This window comes from Nestor notabilis, unplaced genomic scaffold (genome assembly GCF_000696875.1).
Source record: "Nestor notabilis isolate BGI_N333 unplaced genomic scaffold, ASM69687v1 scaffold13947, whole genome shotgun sequence".
In the NCBI taxonomy this organism is placed as follows: Eukaryota; Metazoa; Chordata; class Aves; order Psittaciformes; family Psittacidae; genus Nestor; species Nestor notabilis.
Genome location: NW_009936155.1, coordinates 4245 through 23222, shown reverse-complemented (window position 1 = coordinate 23222; position 18978 = coordinate 4245). Strand labels below are relative to the sequence as shown.

The window sequence follows — 18978 nt, the reverse complement described above, 5'->3', positions numbered from 1 at the left end:
CATGCCAGAAGGCCTCATGACCTACTAGTGTTTACCTGTGTGCCTTTTCTGTGGAAGCTTCTTACTGTTCTACCAGATCTGCAAGTATCCCTGCTAATTAAACTGATTTCATCAATTACTGGATGCAAGTACATCGTTTGTGCTCGTGAGAATCCACCAAGTTAAAACAGATGGGTTTCATGGAGGTCATTTCAGTAGGAAAGAGGACAGAACAGGCACTTTGTAGCAGCAACTCACTCATCTGAAGGCTATTCATGGATCCAGCATATGCTCCACCTGACCACCCATGTTCATATCAATTCCAATGAACTTATTGTCATATGCTCCAACAAGCTTGCTGCACACTGTATAATTTGACGAGGCATATTTGGTACCAGGCCAGAATACAGAGTAACTTTCCTGGGAAAAGCAACACATTTGAATGTAAGAAATTTGGGGCAGGGACTGTATTTTCACTGCATATCCATATATTACCTTGCTCATTGGACTGTTGGGCACTCTTTCTTAACCAGAGGGGAAAAAAAAAGAAATCTCATAGAAACTTAAAGAAAAGAAACTGGTATTACAGACCCTGTACAAGACTGGCTCCTTTCAAAATTTTCAGTACTTCTTGTTACTTTATTTAAAAATTATTTAAGCCTTTTCCACATCTTTTCGAAGCCTGTGTCACCATTTTGTTTTAAGTTGTTTCAACTGTAGCAGGTGGAAAACAAAATCACCTACATTTTAAGGAAGAAAACTGAGAGTCTGAATTATCCTAAAATTCAACAGGTTAGCCCAAAGTCTGGTGTCAAACTTTCTTCAATGTGGTCATTAGACTTTCAGAGTAACAAAAATAATGGTGGATAGATCTTAGAGACCACTTCCCATAGACAGATCTCAGACTTCTTATGAAAAGGTATCTGTACCATCATTTTGCAAAAAAAGAAATGAAGGCAGACAGATGGAGTAACTTCTGGAAAGAACAGTGAGGAGGCTGAATCAGCATTTACAGATATATGTTTAATTACTACATCTAACTCTTTGTAAGCCCATTTAAACAAGAGGAAAGATGCTAGACACCTGAATTAAGCCTAAATTTGATACACAATGTGGTGTAATCTGTTCATACTTGATACCTATGGTAGTTCTGAGGGAACAATAAAGTGTAAAGGATAAACCTTTTACAAACTATTGTGCTATGTCCGTAGCTTTACATAAACGAAAGTTGAATCAGCAGACCACTACACAGTGACTTTGAAGTACTGTAGCAGAGAACAAGTTCATCACTAAAAAGAGTAATTTTAATAGGTACTTGAGGTAAATGTAGTGTTGATCATAGGTACCACTCACTGCACTTCAGATGAAAAGGTATCGTCAGAGCAAACAGTGAAAAATAATAGATGCATGAAAAATTGTATATGCATGAAGGATGCATAAAGGCAGCTATAAGCAGAAGCCTCGTCAAAAATCTCAAGAAAGTAAAATATTGATTCTTTTTCTAATATGATATAATAGCTATCCATAAAAACAATCTTGGGGTCGTTTGGGTTTGGGTATTTCTTCTGATTGTTTTTATTCAGTCAAAACCAAAATACTATTTCTCTTAAAGTTGCTCAAATTAGACTGATATCTTCTGGAGTAGGAGTTAAAGGTAACCAGGAATCTAACAGCAATACTATAACAAAATGGCTACTTAAAGTAAAGAAGGTTTTTGACATTTCCTTGCAGTGTTTGCCAGTAAGAAAAGACCATGAAAGACTCATAATCACCTGATCATAACTTTTCAATAACACGAGACAGAGGGCATTCTGATTTGCTATATTTTAACGGATAAATTAATAAAATCAAGTTAACTTTGACAAGATCTATTTTACATAAACCACATGGAAAGAAATTAATTACATTATCATTCTTTAATACTTTGTGGAGTCTTGTATCAGTCATGCCAATATTTTTCCTGGCACTAATGTCAGGATGACAGATTTTCTTGTTTATTCTTTTAAATCTGAGCATGGCATTATCTAGCCTGTAGCTTGATGCATCTTCCTCTAGTGATGAGACCTATTAAAAATCAACATTAATGATTAGGAGAGTTTATGGCTATCTCTTTCCTGATAGTTAAAAGTTGGTCACCTGAACTTGCTGATACAAAGATATTTAGCTCTAGATTATGTTGTCTAATAACCTTCTTAGCTATTGGTACAGTGGTACTTCTCAATCATCATAAATATCATAGATGTGACTAAATCAACTGACTTTGTCCTAAGTACAGAATAGAAATCTATGTTGAACAGTCCTATTTATATCACTGCTAGCAAGTAAGTAATTTCTATTTGGAGCAGAAGATTCTTTATGTCCCCAATATACTTTCAGAAACCTTCTTGGCCTCACCTCCGATGACTACAGATTTTCCTTTTGCTCTTTTTACTTCCATAACTTTTTTCCAATTTCTTCACTTCTGATTTATGATCTTTACAGTCCATTTTTCCTTTCTCTATTATAAATGTAAGCTACAGAGAATTGACTTTACTTCCAAATGAGATTAGCTGCTTATAACCTATTTGGTCTTTTTCAGTTGTGGGATTTGGGTTCTTAAACCATCTGCCAAGTGCTCTTTAAAATTTCCTAGGTCTCTCTCACATCTTTCCATTTGAATTCCTCCTCCCAGTTCACTTGGCAAGCTTATTCACCTTTATGAAACTAGATTCCTTATGAAAGTGTATGTTACAATTTGTTATTTATACAAATATATGCAAATACTTGGCTTTTTTAATTTCCTGTATGCCTGTGTTGATCATCATAATGCTAATAACATGTAGAATACAGATCAGCTTTTTGGAGACCCATAACGTGGATGAAGTATTTTTATGCTATTCTTGACAAGAGGCAGGCCCACGGAGGCAGCATATTCAAATGGATGATCTGTTAATTTTAATTTCTTCATGCATGGGATTGGAGTACCAGTTTATGTTCCAGTCTGTGGTTTATTTACTGGAGGAGATGAGCAGATGTCCCATTTTTTTCCAGAGTAATTCACTCCCGCAATAGCCTGGTTTAACCTTTGATTATTGGAGACAGTCTTCTGAGAACACATCTCCGTAAATTTTACTGATTTAAAAAGGTTATTTTGATTATATGGGGAAGGGTGTGTGTGTATGTGATTAAAATCTTTTCCAAATTTGTCTCACATTATTATTGTGTGATGTCCTTTGACTTTAGTGTCCTTTCTTCCCTCTACTTGCCTTATCCGTTTCTCTTTCCAGTTCAGCAGCATTTCCCTCTGAAATAACAAAAGCAGTAAGGTGCTTCATAAGCAAATTCAGTGTGTCATGGAAAAAGATGACCAAGCTGTGCACAGTGAATGATGTCCTAATTTTCCAGTTTATAAAGACAAAGATATTTTGGCCTATCTAGCACTCTTTTTATTGCCATGTGCTTAAAGTATTATTTATTTGCAATATATTATTTGTATTTGGTCCCCTTAAATGTATCGTATTGCAATCTGCAGTGCCTGAGGCTTCTACTAAGAGAGAGAGCTAAAGCAAGCACATGGTCAAGATGTGCAATTCAGCTCACTCGTGTATAGCGTATCACTGAGCTGCAACTTCACACCCTTCAGTTGTGATTCCATAATTTAAAATTTTGAATACTTTTCAAGAAACTGCGCCATGGAAAGAGGGTTCAAAATGAGCACAATGCACTTTTGTAAGAGCAATCCCAAACTGCTTCTCTTATCCCCTTGTACTTTGTGGAGCTATGGGAGGTAACATTTAATATCCCCCTCTCTCCTCTTATCCATGCTCCAGACTATGTATGTATTCACTTTTACATCAAATGATGCCATAAACACACATCTAATTTTTCATGTAAACATGGACATTTTAATATTCTAAAGCTGGTCTGACACTCTCAGCTTCAGAAATATTTTACGTCACTTCTCAAATTCTTTTCTGCCACTTGATACAAAATACCTTTTAAACAAGCTTTAGTCTAATACTCCCTCCCAGGAAACTTATTCCTGTAAAATTTGAAGTTGATCATTTATTTATATTGTGGCTTCTTATTCTGGTAATACATACTTTTCTACATTCCTGAATTTTAATTATTTCTTGAAAAAAGAAGAAGAAAAAAATAAAGATTGTAAGTTTCTGTACTCGAATAGAACAACAATCCTCTTATAATATGCACTAACATAAATAAAATATGGTGATAGTGACTTTATAGTCTTTGGAGTGGGGGACTGAAAACAATACTCTAAATTATTCTGGGGACAAGGAAAAGTAGAGCAACTGGATCATACATTATAATTTTAGCTTTTTCAGGTTTTTCCAGGTATTATTTACTTTTAGAAAGGTTTAGCTTTCATAAAACATTGTGTTAATTTCCTAGAAATAACAGAAAATTGCTTTAACAATTATTTTACACTTCTTACATGCTCCACGTTCAGATTTATTAGGCTATGACTTGCTGTTTTGCATGTTTACAGGTCCAATTTATGATTATTTTCAAAGTACAGGACAGAATCTTCATTTTCTTATTTAAGCAAGGAAAGGGACATTATGATGTGCTAGATTTCAAAATTGAAAAGAAATCAGAATCTGATGTGGGCTATTGAGACCCATAATTATGTCAATGAATTGAATCTTTGGTGTAACCCAGACTCAAATGATATAAAAATAATGCAGAACTCAGAAAAGGTGTTCATTAGGAGCTGACGAGAAGACTGAATTTTGCTTTGAAGTAAAGAACAAGATTAATCTGAATATCCTGTGTTCCTTTTAAAAGGTGAAAATTACATGGTAATATTTAGGTAACATTTTTGTATACAAATATTGGTAAATATGTGATTTAATAAATTGTATTGGTTTACCCATAAACATGCTATTACTCTACCCAATAATTTCTCAACTTATTATGATTTGATATTCACACAATCAGATCCTTATCTAAGACTGGAGATCAAGGGCAGGTTCAGAACACAAGCAATAATCACATCTGCTGGAAATGATTTAGTACCTTGCCAAATCCCATAGATCCTAAGTGGAAAGTAGTAATACAGAGCACTGGAATGTGACTGAGCTTACACTTTTAAACATCAGTATTTAAGTGTCGGTTTTGAAGGAAGCAGTGCTAAGAATCCATCAAGGTGCAAAGGGCTGAACACAACCAGAGAAACACTAACTACAAGCATAAAGCATCCTACTTCCAAGGGGTTCCTGTCAATTTCTCTAGGCTTACAGACTTGTTTAAAGAACCAGAATTTGTGGTTTGCAGGAAATTTTGACATTTGGAATTTTTTATTTTTTGGTCTTACGGGGATAAGTAAAATTCTGAAAACTTGGTAAAAAATTAAAATTTTAAGTGCTTCAAAGAGACTTGATGTCAATGTATCTAATTAGCAGTGAAACATAATGCCTTAAAGATACAATTTTGCATCATTTCTTTATCTCAAGAATAGTAAATATGTGTGCATATGTTACAATTAGTATTTTAAAAGTATTTTTAAATACCTTACAAGAAATTTTTTAAAGGTTTTTGGGTTTTTTTGAGTAATAGTGTTAAAGCAAAGTATTTAAATCTTTATGAACCATTTCAATCTGAACGAAACTAAATTATGTAAACCTTTTGAATGAAAAATGGGTTTGATCTCATGTTAATTTCTACTTTAAAACTAGCATTTCCTGACTAACAAGTATTTAGGGTTTGGGTTTTGGGGTTTTATTGTGGTTTTTTTTTCAGGAAACATTTGGTTTTTGCTGTTCCATCACCTGTGATAATGTATTTGTTTGGTATTCACATGAATGTCATCTACATTTCTATAGATATTCCCTTGCAGTTTAATCTGAGAAGGTGCTTAAAGAGCCCTCATCTTTTTAATGGCTCCTGGTGGAGCCTAATTATTATGAAATTGCAAAAGCTGTGAAATGATAATTAGTCTCGGTTACCTCCTTTATTTTTCCCTTAGAGACATGTTAAAAGGTATTAATTAGTGCTTTTAACTAAGTAAGGACAATAAATTACTAATCTCACCATTTTTATTGCTGTCTTGGTGATGCACCAGTATGTTTCTGGTTTGCTTTTAAATATTTGTTTCTGCTATGAATACCCCTTAAAGATGTACACAGCACACTGTACAGTTCCTCAAACACAAACATAGTTGATTAACATGACTTTAAAGCTCCACAGGAACCAGTAGCTCAGATACATTCTTGCACATTTATTAGTGAATGAAAGGTACAGACTGTCACAAATCAACAGAGCTATCATAGATACAAATCTAGACAGATGTTCACAGGGCCAGATACACTTTTTACATGCCAATGGGATCAGAAGAATAACTATTTTTCCAGAGGAGGGAAAGATATGACCAAGAGAGCACTATTCAGAAGTTATGCGGAAGCTGACAGAAATGCAATTTTTCTGTGAACATTTCAGGGTACAACATGTTGCTAGAAAAACTAATTGCCCAGTGTTTCTGAAAGCTGACTGTGGCACAGATATTTACAGGTGTGTTGTAAAGTGCTCAACAGGTTCCTTAATCTGGCTGAGTAGTACCTTATTCTACAAATCATTTTAAAAATATGAATGAAAGTACTTGTGAACAGACAGTAATCAAAGACAATCATAGCATCTGGCAATGTTTTGTCCCTATCACCTCACTATGGGAAGTAAGAGCCTGGCCTTAAGATGACACCAGCTATTCCAGATCTACTGATTTAAGGAAAAAAAAAAAGTGAAAATACGTGGCCTATAAGTGACATTATCTAATGTTTGCCAGTCTTTTGAAGATAGCATGTGAAATATAGTATACATCTGTGTTCAGTCTTGCCCAGTTCTGATTAATAAACATATTCATGATTAATAAACATTTTTGCATGAACAGTATAATTTTGCACAGAAGTAGTAGAAAATATGCTGCATATTCTGCTACTTCTGGTTATATTTTACTGACGTTTAAAAAATGGAAAAGGCATTTGAATACAGACATTTAAAAAAAGGACATCAGCACCCAATACAGGCACAGCTCCAGCCTGACTGCCCCGAAGGTTAACTGAAAATGGGAATAATAATTTAAACATAAATATCTAGGTTCTCCAAATCTATGCTATTTTCTTAGATAATATCCTATGTACTACATGTATTAGCATTTCAGAAGTAAGAACCAAAGAGGAACATCTTCATTTTAATCACTTTTCACACAATATGGAGAAAAAACATGACTGGCTCAAAATCACTTTTTATTTGAACGGAATGTTTCAGAAAATATTTTGCTTCAAAATTTATTGGATTGCAATCGTCATGTTAAATCAGACAGAATGTTTTAATTAACTCGGGTTTCATTTTCTTTTTTTTTTTAAATTTATCCATATTTCAAATGGAAGCAAAGTTTGAAACAATGGAAAACTATTTGAACCACAGATACTGAGTTTCAGCCAGACTTATCATACCTTCTGTCTAAATATTATTAAAGACAAATATGTTTCTTCATATTCTGGGTGGGGAATTGTATAAAATTTAACCCTAAGCTGATATTTTGGGGTAAAATTTCCCATTTGTTTGTGGTTTGGCATTATCTTTTTTTTTTACAAATCTAATCCTTCAGATTTTTTGCTTATTTCAATAAACCATCCATCAAACTGCATCAAACATTCCTCCCGCTTGAAAAATTAGTTGTAAAACTCTAGTAATTAAAAAGTGTACCCTCTGAGAAGAGTAGAAAGGACAATAACACAGGCATTAATGAAGAGCACTTTATCTAACTGACATTCTGGTTATTGCTATGTCTTAAATGCCAAAATCTGATAATACACTTCTGTAATTCCTTACATAATGAAATGCTTAAGAAATATCTTACAGTCATTGGAACATCATTAACAACTATGAAATTAGGCATCCCATGGGTTTTCTTTCCAATTTATAGAGGGTTAAATTGCTAATTTACATGTTAATTAGCATTCATGCTAAAGAAGACCAAATGTAATTCCATAGCATCTAGCATTTAACAATTTAGCTTATCAAGATACTAAATTTAAAAGAAGCTCTGCATTATTTGAAAGAAGTTTTTTTGAGGCTTAATGATGAAAGGAATCTCATTATTCTAAGCAATATGCAATTTAGAAAGGATGAATACTGCCAATTTATTTACTTTATCACTGAGTAATAGGAAAGCAGCAAAGGCATTGGCAGGACAGCATGTTCAGGAGTTCTTAATAAGGCCCACTGATCTGCACAGATTTGTAAATTTAAAATGAAGAATTGTTTCTGTTGACATTTCTTTGGAACCTGTTGCCTCAAGTCACACCCAGTCACTGGAGCCTGCTCAGTGGTATTTGATAATGTTGCTTCTGTTGCTCCAGAGCTATCCTGGTACATGCACTTGCTGTAGTGTGCAGCTGAAGCATCTCTGTGTAGCATAACTAAAAATACAAGCCTCCCCTTATAACATTTAAGAAAATATTGCATGATATTATAAACTAAACATTCACTTTAAGATCACTTCAACGTGGCAAACTAAATGTTCTTAGTACAGTGATGCCACAGAAGCATTGTACTGTTTACATCCTGCTTTTGCTCACATGCTATATGGTACTTTGCTTAAATGCTGATGTCATCCTGTATTGTTTCAGTTTACCTTCACTTAGACTAGTTTCTGTGATGTGACACAACCTGATCTTCTATTTCACTGAAATGCTACTTCAGCATTTCAACAATGCTAGATTGCAGGTAATTTGAAGTACAGCTCTGTGACACAAACATGTTTTTAGAAAACCAGGATTTCTCCATTTCTAAATAACAGAAAAAAGCATTTGGACCAAGAAAATTCTGGTCTTATCTCTCAGTGATAAAAGATGGAATTGTACATGAACAACAGAACTATACATTTAATTCTTTGCTTTTTTTCAGACCCCAGACATATCTAATGTTGTCCTTTGCATTATTTTCAATACAATATTTTGTGCCAATATAATACTTGAGGTATTCTTATTAAGAGATTTAAAGTTGTAAATGTGATTTCCATTTAAAATCTGGTTGATTCACTCAGTTCCTCATCATTAAGATGAATGGTTTAGACAATGACGGCTTTAAGTGGCTGACAGTGACAGTCTCATCCTGTGTTTAATCCTGGTATTTCCCTTTAAGGGATTATTTCTTCAAGTCCTTGCATTTGTAGCTCATTTTTCTCCCTTTCTTGTACACACCTTTCATTGTCTTCTAATGTCCGAGTGATAATTCCATGCCTTTCTGTTCTTGCAATTTCCGTCTCTCTGCCCATAACACCTATTCCCATAATTACTTCCCTAAATCACTTCTGTTTCTCCCTTATTTCACATCACCAGTTCTTTTGTAACCAACAGCTTAATCCCCTGCACAAAACGGATTCATTCCTTAAGTGCAGTCCATCTTCAGTACTGAGAGAGAGAGTTTTTATCAGGAAAAACAACATGCAACCTGAGATTAAAGATTTTATTAAAGCGCAGATAGATAAAAGTATCAGATTAGCTTGTCCAAACAGCATTGATTCTGGTGCTTTCTCACTTCCTTACTCTTGACTTTGCAAATACTATATATCTTTACTGTAATTTACTAAAGCTTGAGATCCATAAAGAAAATTCCAGCCCAATCTCTGAAAACAACAGAAACCTGAGTCTTAAAAAGTGTTTGGAAACCTTAATTATAAGCATCACAGGCAGTTCTGTACCTAACAATTTAGTACAAACCATGGGGTAATCTAGTTTGTAATCAAAACTAATTTAGGAACAAAAGGTATGAGTAAAAGGAGTGAATTCACAAGAATAAATTTAGAAAGAAGGAGAAGGACATTTAAATTTAATTATGGGAAAGGCGGTGTGAGAAAATGAAAACTATTCAGCAATAAATTATCAAAAACCTGCTCTTTGGGAAGTTACTGTCAGAGTGGAAGTAATTTTGGGGAGTATGAACAAGAGCAGACACTGCAAAATCAATGTATGATGAAAAGCTATGAAACTGTGGAGCTATAACACAAATTAGGGAAAGTAGTAAATGGCATAGGCATAAGCAAAAATAAGAAAATCACTGGTTTCAGAATGAGCAAGAGAACAGTGTGTCTTTAAGGTAAAAAAGATATTGAAATGCTAGGATAGACTATAGACATGAATTCTTTTCTTTTAGCTTTGTTTTTTACATGAAAGAAAATAAGACTTATGCCAGAAATATAGAGTATACTGCTTCCAAGGGAAGAGAAAGATGTGCTTAAAAGGAAAGAGCAGAGAAATAACAGTTAAGAATTCCTCAGCATCAACACCCCAAAAATTCAAGAGAAAATAAATATTGTGCTGAAATGGAAGTCTCTGACAAGGGATATACAAGCACAGATGATCATTCTAAATCATTGTCTGATGGTGATAGTTAAAACATAAATGGGTAATAGATTTGCTTAAAGCTAAAAGTAAATGGGCATGTCACTGAAATTAAAGAATATTTTGTTGAAAAGCCGGAGACCCTGTTGACCATATTGAATCATACTTTTGTTGTTCTTGTTTATATGCCATAAGTATCTAATCTGATTAGAGATACTTATGGTAAATGTTCTGAAGATCAAAAAAAAATAGTAATAAGCTTCATCTCTAAAATACTTCTCTTTTAAAACATCTCACCATCCTTCATTTTATGGATTTGAATATTTTCATTTATTTTTGTGGGGCTGCTTATAGGCATATATCTTAGAAAGTTCACAGTTTTTTTCAGAACTGGGCCAAATTTTACACCTCCAAATTGCACACACAGCAATACGTGTATGTGATAGCTGCTTTTGAGCATAGCAATCTATCAGCATCTAAAAATAGGAGGACAATAACTACTATTCATAGAAAATTCCTTTATCATTTCAAGCCCACTTATAAACCAGCTTTTTGAGGGAATCTAATATATCACTGTTTCTCTTGCTTGAGTCTTTTTCTTTAAATACAAATCTGGCTCTGGCTTTCTTGCTAGTGAGGTGACAAATGTGAAAATTTTATTAAAAATATGCATGTATTTCTTACAAGCATCAAACCAAGGTGATTTTTTTTTTTGAGTTTACAGGAGCAGAATGCTGATGGCTGCAGACAGCACCTCTTAACTAGAGATGAACTGAGAGCAAGAAATACTGAGGTCTTTTGCCATTCGGGTTATTTTCTGAGGAGGCCACAGGGAGTATAGACCTCATGTGCAAAACATGGCCCTATAAAAGCAGGCCCTACTTAATAGCCAGTGTCCTGAAGCATTGAAACAAAAGCAGGGGCTGCAGGGAAGGATGTTAGCCTTGTGCATGTGGAAGTATAAGCAGGACAGTGGATGCATATATATAGCAAGGGAAAAAAGCAGGGACTACACATGCACATACTGTAGTGGACCTTCATGCTGGTGTAGCCCTTTCTGTCAGAATAGTTTGATTAGTGTTCTTACAGCTAAATATATGATACTTTGTGCAGAAGAAGGTTTCTTGGTATTCCCGTGTTTGCCCAGATCCCAAGGTGAAATCTACCAGATATTGCCAGACCAGTTTTCTTTCCTCCAAATGAAAATTTGTTTGGGTAATAGGAGAGGTACACCTTAGAGCCAAAAAATGGGACTTATTTTTCCTCCAATAAACATGCAGTTGCTGTAAAAACCACCCCAAATATGAACAAACAAGATCTCAGCATTACATTCATTCCCAGAGCTTTCTCTGTGTTCACTTACCTGTGCATTTTCTAGGTGGTAGAGGCAACACTAGCTAAATGTAAGCACATTTGCTAGCTTTGATGTTTAAGAGGAGTTATATCTCTGCCTGCATTAGAGTTTAAATGCACAAGTATCATAAAGGCTTAATGGCAAGTGCCCACAGCTGTACAACCTAATTCAGACTTTCGTGCAAAAAATATACCCAAGTACTGGCATGCATGGATTTTAATACTAAGATATAAGTATGTATCCTTAGTACATGCATGTGAATTAGTGTTGACTGAAAGTTCTGTTCACCTACTAAAATTTAGATTTTTTTCGTAGAAGAGAATGTGATATATTTAACTGTACACCTGAATTTTGACAACAAAACTAAAAGACCTGTTTTGTCACCAGAAACCCCAAGATGGCAATACAGTCTTGTTTTTCTTCACTGCTCATTTCCATTATTACTATTATTATCATCACATTTATTATGTTGCAGTACATGGAACAGGTTTGTGATTTTCTTCTTTGCTGACATCTAAAAGCCTTGCTGAATGCTAAGGTTTATTTATACAAAAATTGAGCTCCAACTACTTTGACATTAACTGAATGGACAAATGCTATGCATGACTTCGAAGTATTAAAAGATTCCATTTAATAACATTAACCAAATAAACATCTCTGCTCAAGTTTGGTTTCCTTTTATAGATGAATGTAACTTAATAACCCTGTTAAAAAAAATCTTATTTTCAGCTTAGCATGTAACATACATCCATAAATACTAAATTTTCAGGCAGCCACCTATGTTATCTATGTACTAATCACTTTTTAACAAATTCATACCAGGACTTTTTTCCTTTTCAGTATTCAGACAGTTTTGAAAGAGCCAACATAATCAGTTCTGATGCAGTTAACTTCTGTTGCAGAGAACATGGCAAGCAAGTGATAGTAAACATCATTCACCTTGAAGCTGATGAGAGATACTGCAGATTTATCAAATGTGCTACTGCCTGTGACCTGCTGTTCAGGACTTTATAAAGCCATAGATTCCATAGGAAAGGAAAAACACATAGCTAAAAAAGCTGTGGATTTCAAGTGGGTTAGCTGGTATATGCTGGGCCAATGAGACATTTATGCACAGGCCTGTATGGTGATGAAAGATTAGATGCTCCCAGGAAAGTCACTCACAGTCATGCCCCAGCCTTGTCAATATCAGGCTTAACAACAGAGAACTCAGGTGCAGCTGGGTGGGAGTGCAGCCTTTCACTCAAACAAATTCTGAGTTCACTTTATCCAGCCTTCCACTGAAAAAAATTAATTTTCAATAATAGGTAGTATCAGTTAAAAACTATATAGAGTAGTGTGTCAGGAAAGATGTTGGCAACATTAATTAAGACTAATGGTGTCAAGACAACCAAAGAAATAAAAGCTGCTTGATACTCAGACAATATTACTCAAGAATATATAAATAATATTAGATACCTACAGGGTCATTACAGTGTTAGAAGATTATGAAGATATAGGCAGGGGAGATCTCTGGTGTTCTGTCAATGTTTTCTTTGTATGTATACATGTGTATATATGTACACATACTTAACTAATATTTTTATATATATAAGTATGAATGTATGTAGCAGGCAGAGAGAGAAAGTCTCTGCATATTTCTAACACAGCAGAAAGGCCATTTATGCAAGCAAGGACAGATTGCCATCTAACATTTTGCAGTCCTCTGAGGATAGCGAAGGCAATGGTTGGTGTGCCAGCTGCTAGGTCCGAGACTCTACTTTCTGCTTTAACAATTGGTTGAAATCATAGATAAGAAAACGGATCATAAAAATCATTTTATAAAACCATAATATTGAGAGATTAGAGTCAAAATTCTTTGAATAAGATCTGTTTCCTCTGAAAAAGGAACAAAAGACTTATGACAAAGTACTCCATGCAATATCATTTTTTCTGCCTTTATATCTTCTCTAAACCGCTTTGCCACTTCAGTACAAATTCCAAAGCAGTAGCATTTAAATAGAAATTCACATGGGAGGACTACACTGTATTGTTACTGAAATGTAAAGAGTCTCTCATTTTAATTTACTCCCCATTACAAGAACAGTATTTAACACATATCCATGCACATGACTAAAGGTACACTCAAATTTCTGCTGGGAAACAGAATACATACCTTAGAAGAAAGAGAAGAAAGAAGCTTTTCTGGTGGCTACTATTCCTCACAGAACACACAATTTGAAATTAAGCTAACTAAACCCACAGGAAACCATAAATTAACTTATTTTCTTCAAAGATTACTCTGATAAAAGTAAGAAGAATAAAGATTCTTCTATCTATAAAAGTCAGAGAAAAGGGCACATCCATATTATTCCTAGAGGCAAACTAATGCTGGTTCCAGACTTAGCTGAGCAGTCAGGAAGTGAGAAGGGAGATGAGATGAATTACCTTGTCAACATCCAGAGGGTAGCTAGCTAATCCTGTGCTAACTGAGTTTCTGAACTACATCTGAAAGGGCAGGATGGGGTGAGTTTGTACTGCCAGTTGATATCCTGTATGCATTGTGCATTTCTGCATAGAATTTTAGTTTCCAGTACTATGTCCGGCAACTTTTAAAGCATTATATTTACCTAAAAATTAAAAAGTTTTATTGCTTAAACTCTCCCTTTTAAGACATAAAGCTGAAAAAACCTTCTCTGCCCAACAACTCAGTCATAGAAGGTGCATCAAGCAGGCTGTTTTATTTTGCATAAGCTGCTCTTGCAGGGGAACTGTGTGAAGAGGGAAGGGCACAAATGGATCCATTTGAGTTCAGATGTATTTCTGATGAGATAAAAAAAACCAGCTGAATGGCGAAAAAAAAGCCTTGTGCAGCAAGTGAGGACTTATAAGGATTAGAGTCACATGTTTATGATCTGGAAAGGCATTTGTTTTGTATTATCATAGCCATTTTTATAGATTAGTTAATGAGATGGTGATGCAAGGAATTGCATTTGATTTAATGAATAAATACATTAGATGGATCTAGCTGTGGTTTGGGAATGATGGGCCAAAAGAGTCCCCTTAGTACACATGGAAAGCTGAATCTAGGATGCTTGAATTCAGCAGGATGGTACAGCATGATGGTTGAACATACACTCAGCAGTGCTGTGGTAGATGCACACAGAGAATTCCAGGCTGATTTACATCCTCTATAACACTGCAAAAGACAACACAATTGCTTGCAGAGAGAGAGTAAGGAGTTTTACCTTTATTGTTGTTGGGTTTACTCAATATTTTTTATTTCTAGTCCTTTTTCAGAAATACTTGCAACTTCTAAATGATTCACATATTTGTAAGGTAGCTCCTGACCCCCATGAATCCAGAAGTGTAATTACCCAAAAGACACTAATACCCTGGTAACTGGAATGCACACAATACATGAGAACTTGAGCTGTGCAATGTAAGTACTACTAGAGACACAGGAGAATACATCTATGGAATCTAGTTACATGTTCTAACTTCCTACATATTAGCTTATCATTTAAGACCTGTCACATGAGAGGTTCAGAAATGTTCATTCCTGAACTTGCAAACCATTCTCTTTGAATTCTGAATTGTTTATGTGAGTTAATTATATTTTCTTCCATAACGCCAATTGAAATACAGGTTTTTGCTAAAATTGGAGTAAAACTAGGATGCAGGGTAGGTTAATAGGCATATATGGGTAGAACATACCTACCACAAATGGACCTGATAAAATTCATACAAAACCAAAGACAATTAGCATGTATTATCTTTTGTCAGGAATCCAATATCTTGTTATTCAATAATAGCTATTGTTTTGTATTGTGTTCTGCATGCAAGGGAAAAACTTATTCCACCCTGAGAAACATGATGAGAAATAGATTTAAACTTCAGAAAGATATGCTTTTTTTAAAAAAAATAAACTATTCTTCTGCCCTTGAAACAGCATGAACAGCTTGAAACAGCATGGTCACATGCCCCCTGCATCCAAAAGAGGGACCTGGATTTTTTAGAAAGTGATTCTTTCCCCTCCCTCTAGTTTATTAGTAATTCCACATTTAAATATATCAAATTCAGTGTGAATATTGGTATTGAACACCTGTCTAAAGATACAGATGGAGATCTTTCAGTCAGAAGAGAAATTGTGGTGAAGAATAAAACAATGAATATTTTACATTTTATTTTAATGAAAAATAGCATGTTAAAGTTGAAAACATCAAATGATGAATTGTCTTCTACTTGAGTGAACTTAGAAACCTCCCGTAATCAATGAGAAAGGAAGGTGGACTGTTGAACATGCATGCACATTTGTCAGGTTTACCTGCTTGTGAGCGTGGTCATAAGAATTGATGTGGTTGTCAAATTCCTGGTGTTTGTGGTACTGCTTGTCACATAGTTCACAGTAGAAGTTAGCCTTCACATCCTCCAGAGCCTTGGCTGCAGCTTTCTCCTTCTCAGCATAGTCCTGGAAAGGCAGAAGCAGAGGGAGACACCTTGATGGAGATCATGAGCTTTTGCTTCAGCAGCTACTTTGTCATCCACATTAAAACTACTAGACTGACGAGGACTGCTAGATGACCAGGCTCCATGCTATACATGCTAAGGAGATTTTCATCTTAAATTGGATTTAATATAATCCAATTTCTTGAATAATTATTCTTACTACTTGTGTAGGTACTGCAGAAAGACAAGTAGAGTGAATGGGGTGCAGCAGAATACTGTCAGGACACTCCCTAGCTCCAGGGCAGGAAAGCTGAGCAGTGAAGAACACATAAGTCACCAGGGTTAGTCTGTTAACAGTTGCAGCACTCCCAGTTTGCACCAGTGCTTGTCTGCTCTTTCAGGTACTATTGCTCAGAAGAAAGAAATTGAGTTTAGTCTGATACTAAGGCAGATTTTCTTGTGTGTTCTGCTTTCTACCTTCTATGAAATGTGCAGCAGGGGCCAGGCAGCAGCTGGCTATGGCTGAGTGAGACTTCCCTGGAGCAGAGCCACCTCAGCAAAAGCCTTTTCTGTGCCACCCTGGCCCATCCCCACATCTTCATGAGGGGGCATGCCATTCAGCCCACCCAAACTGAATACAGCTGTCATCTACCCGGCACAGATCACAACCACTGACAAGAACACTAGCTCGTGCCCAGGCTAAGACAAATAGCTGAAAACAGGGAAAATGTAATTAGTTCCTACATAGTTCTCCTTCACGTCTTCCTGGTGACTCGGGTGAGTGCTCTGGAGACTCAAGTACTTTGATTTGAGTATATGACTTTAGGTAAAAAGAGAAAGCTTAAAACATAGAAGCCAGAAGTTACTGAGCTCCAAATAATGCACATAAATAAGGGGCCTCATATTCAAAATTGGCAGCAGCCTTTGTCAATCTTATTTCTTTTACAAGTCCTTCATTTTATTGTTATTATTACAACACTTTCTTAAATTTTTTACATCAGGGTTTAAAGAGAAAACTTCTGACATGGAAAGCATGAACAAAAAGTTGGTAAAAGCTATTCATTTATATTCATATTGACAAGTTGATATTACTTGAGTGTATGTAATATATTGCCAGGAATTGCTGTACTGTTTAATTCACCTGAAGAAATGGGTACTTTATGCCACCAGGCTTTCCATGCTATGTAGTCAGTGCTGTCTACTGTCTACATACTTTCAGCACCCTTTGCATGACAATCTCAGAGCACACCAAACCCAAAACATACTGCACATCCACAACACCGTGCTCTTAGCACATCATGCTGCACAGCATGGCTCCAGGAAACACCCAAGGGGCAAGGCATGCCTTTGGGCATAGCAGATGAACACAAATGCACATTTTGAGCCTCTCACAGATGAAAGGACTTTCTTAATGAGTGTCACATATTTCAAGTCTGAGACTTGACCAAGCAGCAGAGGTGCTGGTTGCCAATGTGACACAACAAGCTTTGGACAGTGCTGTGCTGCTAGTCCTTCTGCTCTGCCTTGGACTTTACTGCCCTCAGGTCAGTGTGAGACCTTTCTCACACAGCAGTTTAAAGGCTGCCATTGCTAGTGAGATTAACTTCACCTAAGCTAGACTGTCTAGAAGTTAGGTGTATAGTCTAGGACAGTACCATAAGCTTTCTCTGTAAGAAACAGAAAAGTGATAGCCAGTGCCAAATCACTATTAATCCCATCTATTTCAAAAACTTCTTTTAGTATGAGATGAAACTCTCCAGATGTGCTCCCTCCATTAACCACTGCAAGGCTCTAAATTACTAACATAGCCTACACCTTTAATTCTTAGATTGATGAACGCAGAGGTAATAAATTCCATAACGTATTTCTTTACATTCAATTCTAAATCTCCCCATGAAACTTACATGAACTGACATGCTTGAAGATAGGAGGTCAAAGAGGAATTTTGTGTCTGGAATTTTGATTTTACATCTTACAGATGATGCCAATGACATGTCAGTCCCTTCCACAGGGCAAACATCCAAATAAATCTCTTTCCTGCATGCATATGGCTCAGTGGGTTAGCATACTGTGGTGTACTCAGATTAGCCAGTTGTGAAAACAGGTAGCCCAAGCTGACATTTCTCCACTTGAGAAGCTGCTCAATAATGATTATTAGTACTTGATTATACTGAGGGAAATAGTCTCCAGCCAAACAGTTAAACAGCTTTCATTAGTTATTTAAATCTAAAAAGCCTATTAAAAAGTGATACCTTTCATCTTATGTTTCATACCCATTGTTTTGTTAGCATTAATTATTCACCAGGCCTTTGGTATAATTAAAATGCATAAATTAGAATGTGGATGCAATAGTATTAATTATGTAGAGATGTCTTCCCTGGAAGTCAAGTGTTGGGGGTGACGTATTTTATTTCTAAACTGGTAAAAATAGAAGTTTTGCACTTCTTTGTAAGCCTGCCCAAGCATAATTGGTTTTTTGGTTGTGCCTTTTTCTTTTTTTTCCCCAGGTCTGAACTGTCCATTAAATGTTTACAGCCTGCTATATCTTTGCTTCCACTGAAGGAGAAGCCTAATTGTTTGGTGTGAAGACACCATATTACTCTTGTGAAGCACAACTGAAAATGCTGTTCATGAGCATTCCAAACTACAAACTTTATCTTTCTCAGCATAAATTAATACAGTTCTTTTAGCATAAAGATGTTTCAAATAGCAACAAGGCAGCTCCCAGGTGCATCCTAAGATAATCACAACTACCTCCATTGCCTTATTGCTTAATTATGCTTGTCTACCATGGCAAAAGATATAATTTCCTGCTTGCTTATCAATCAGATGCAGGGAAATTGAATGCTACATCACATACTTCGGAAAGGTCAT

General features: G+C 35.6%; 1 protein-coding gene across 1 annotated transcript in view; it reads right to left on the bottom strand.

Moving 5' to 3' along the window:
- ZNF804B (zinc finger protein 804B) overlaps nucleotides 1-16126 on the bottom strand; it is a gene marked incomplete at its 5' end in the record, with an annotated part of 29661 nt that extends 13535 nt beyond the window's left edge. The window contains 1 exon segment of the mRNA XM_010018200.1: nucleotides 15983-16126. Coding sequence (XP_010016502.1) covers nucleotides 15983-16126 — 144 coding nt within the window.
- Between the last annotated feature and the right edge of the window lie 2852 nt (nucleotides 16127-18978).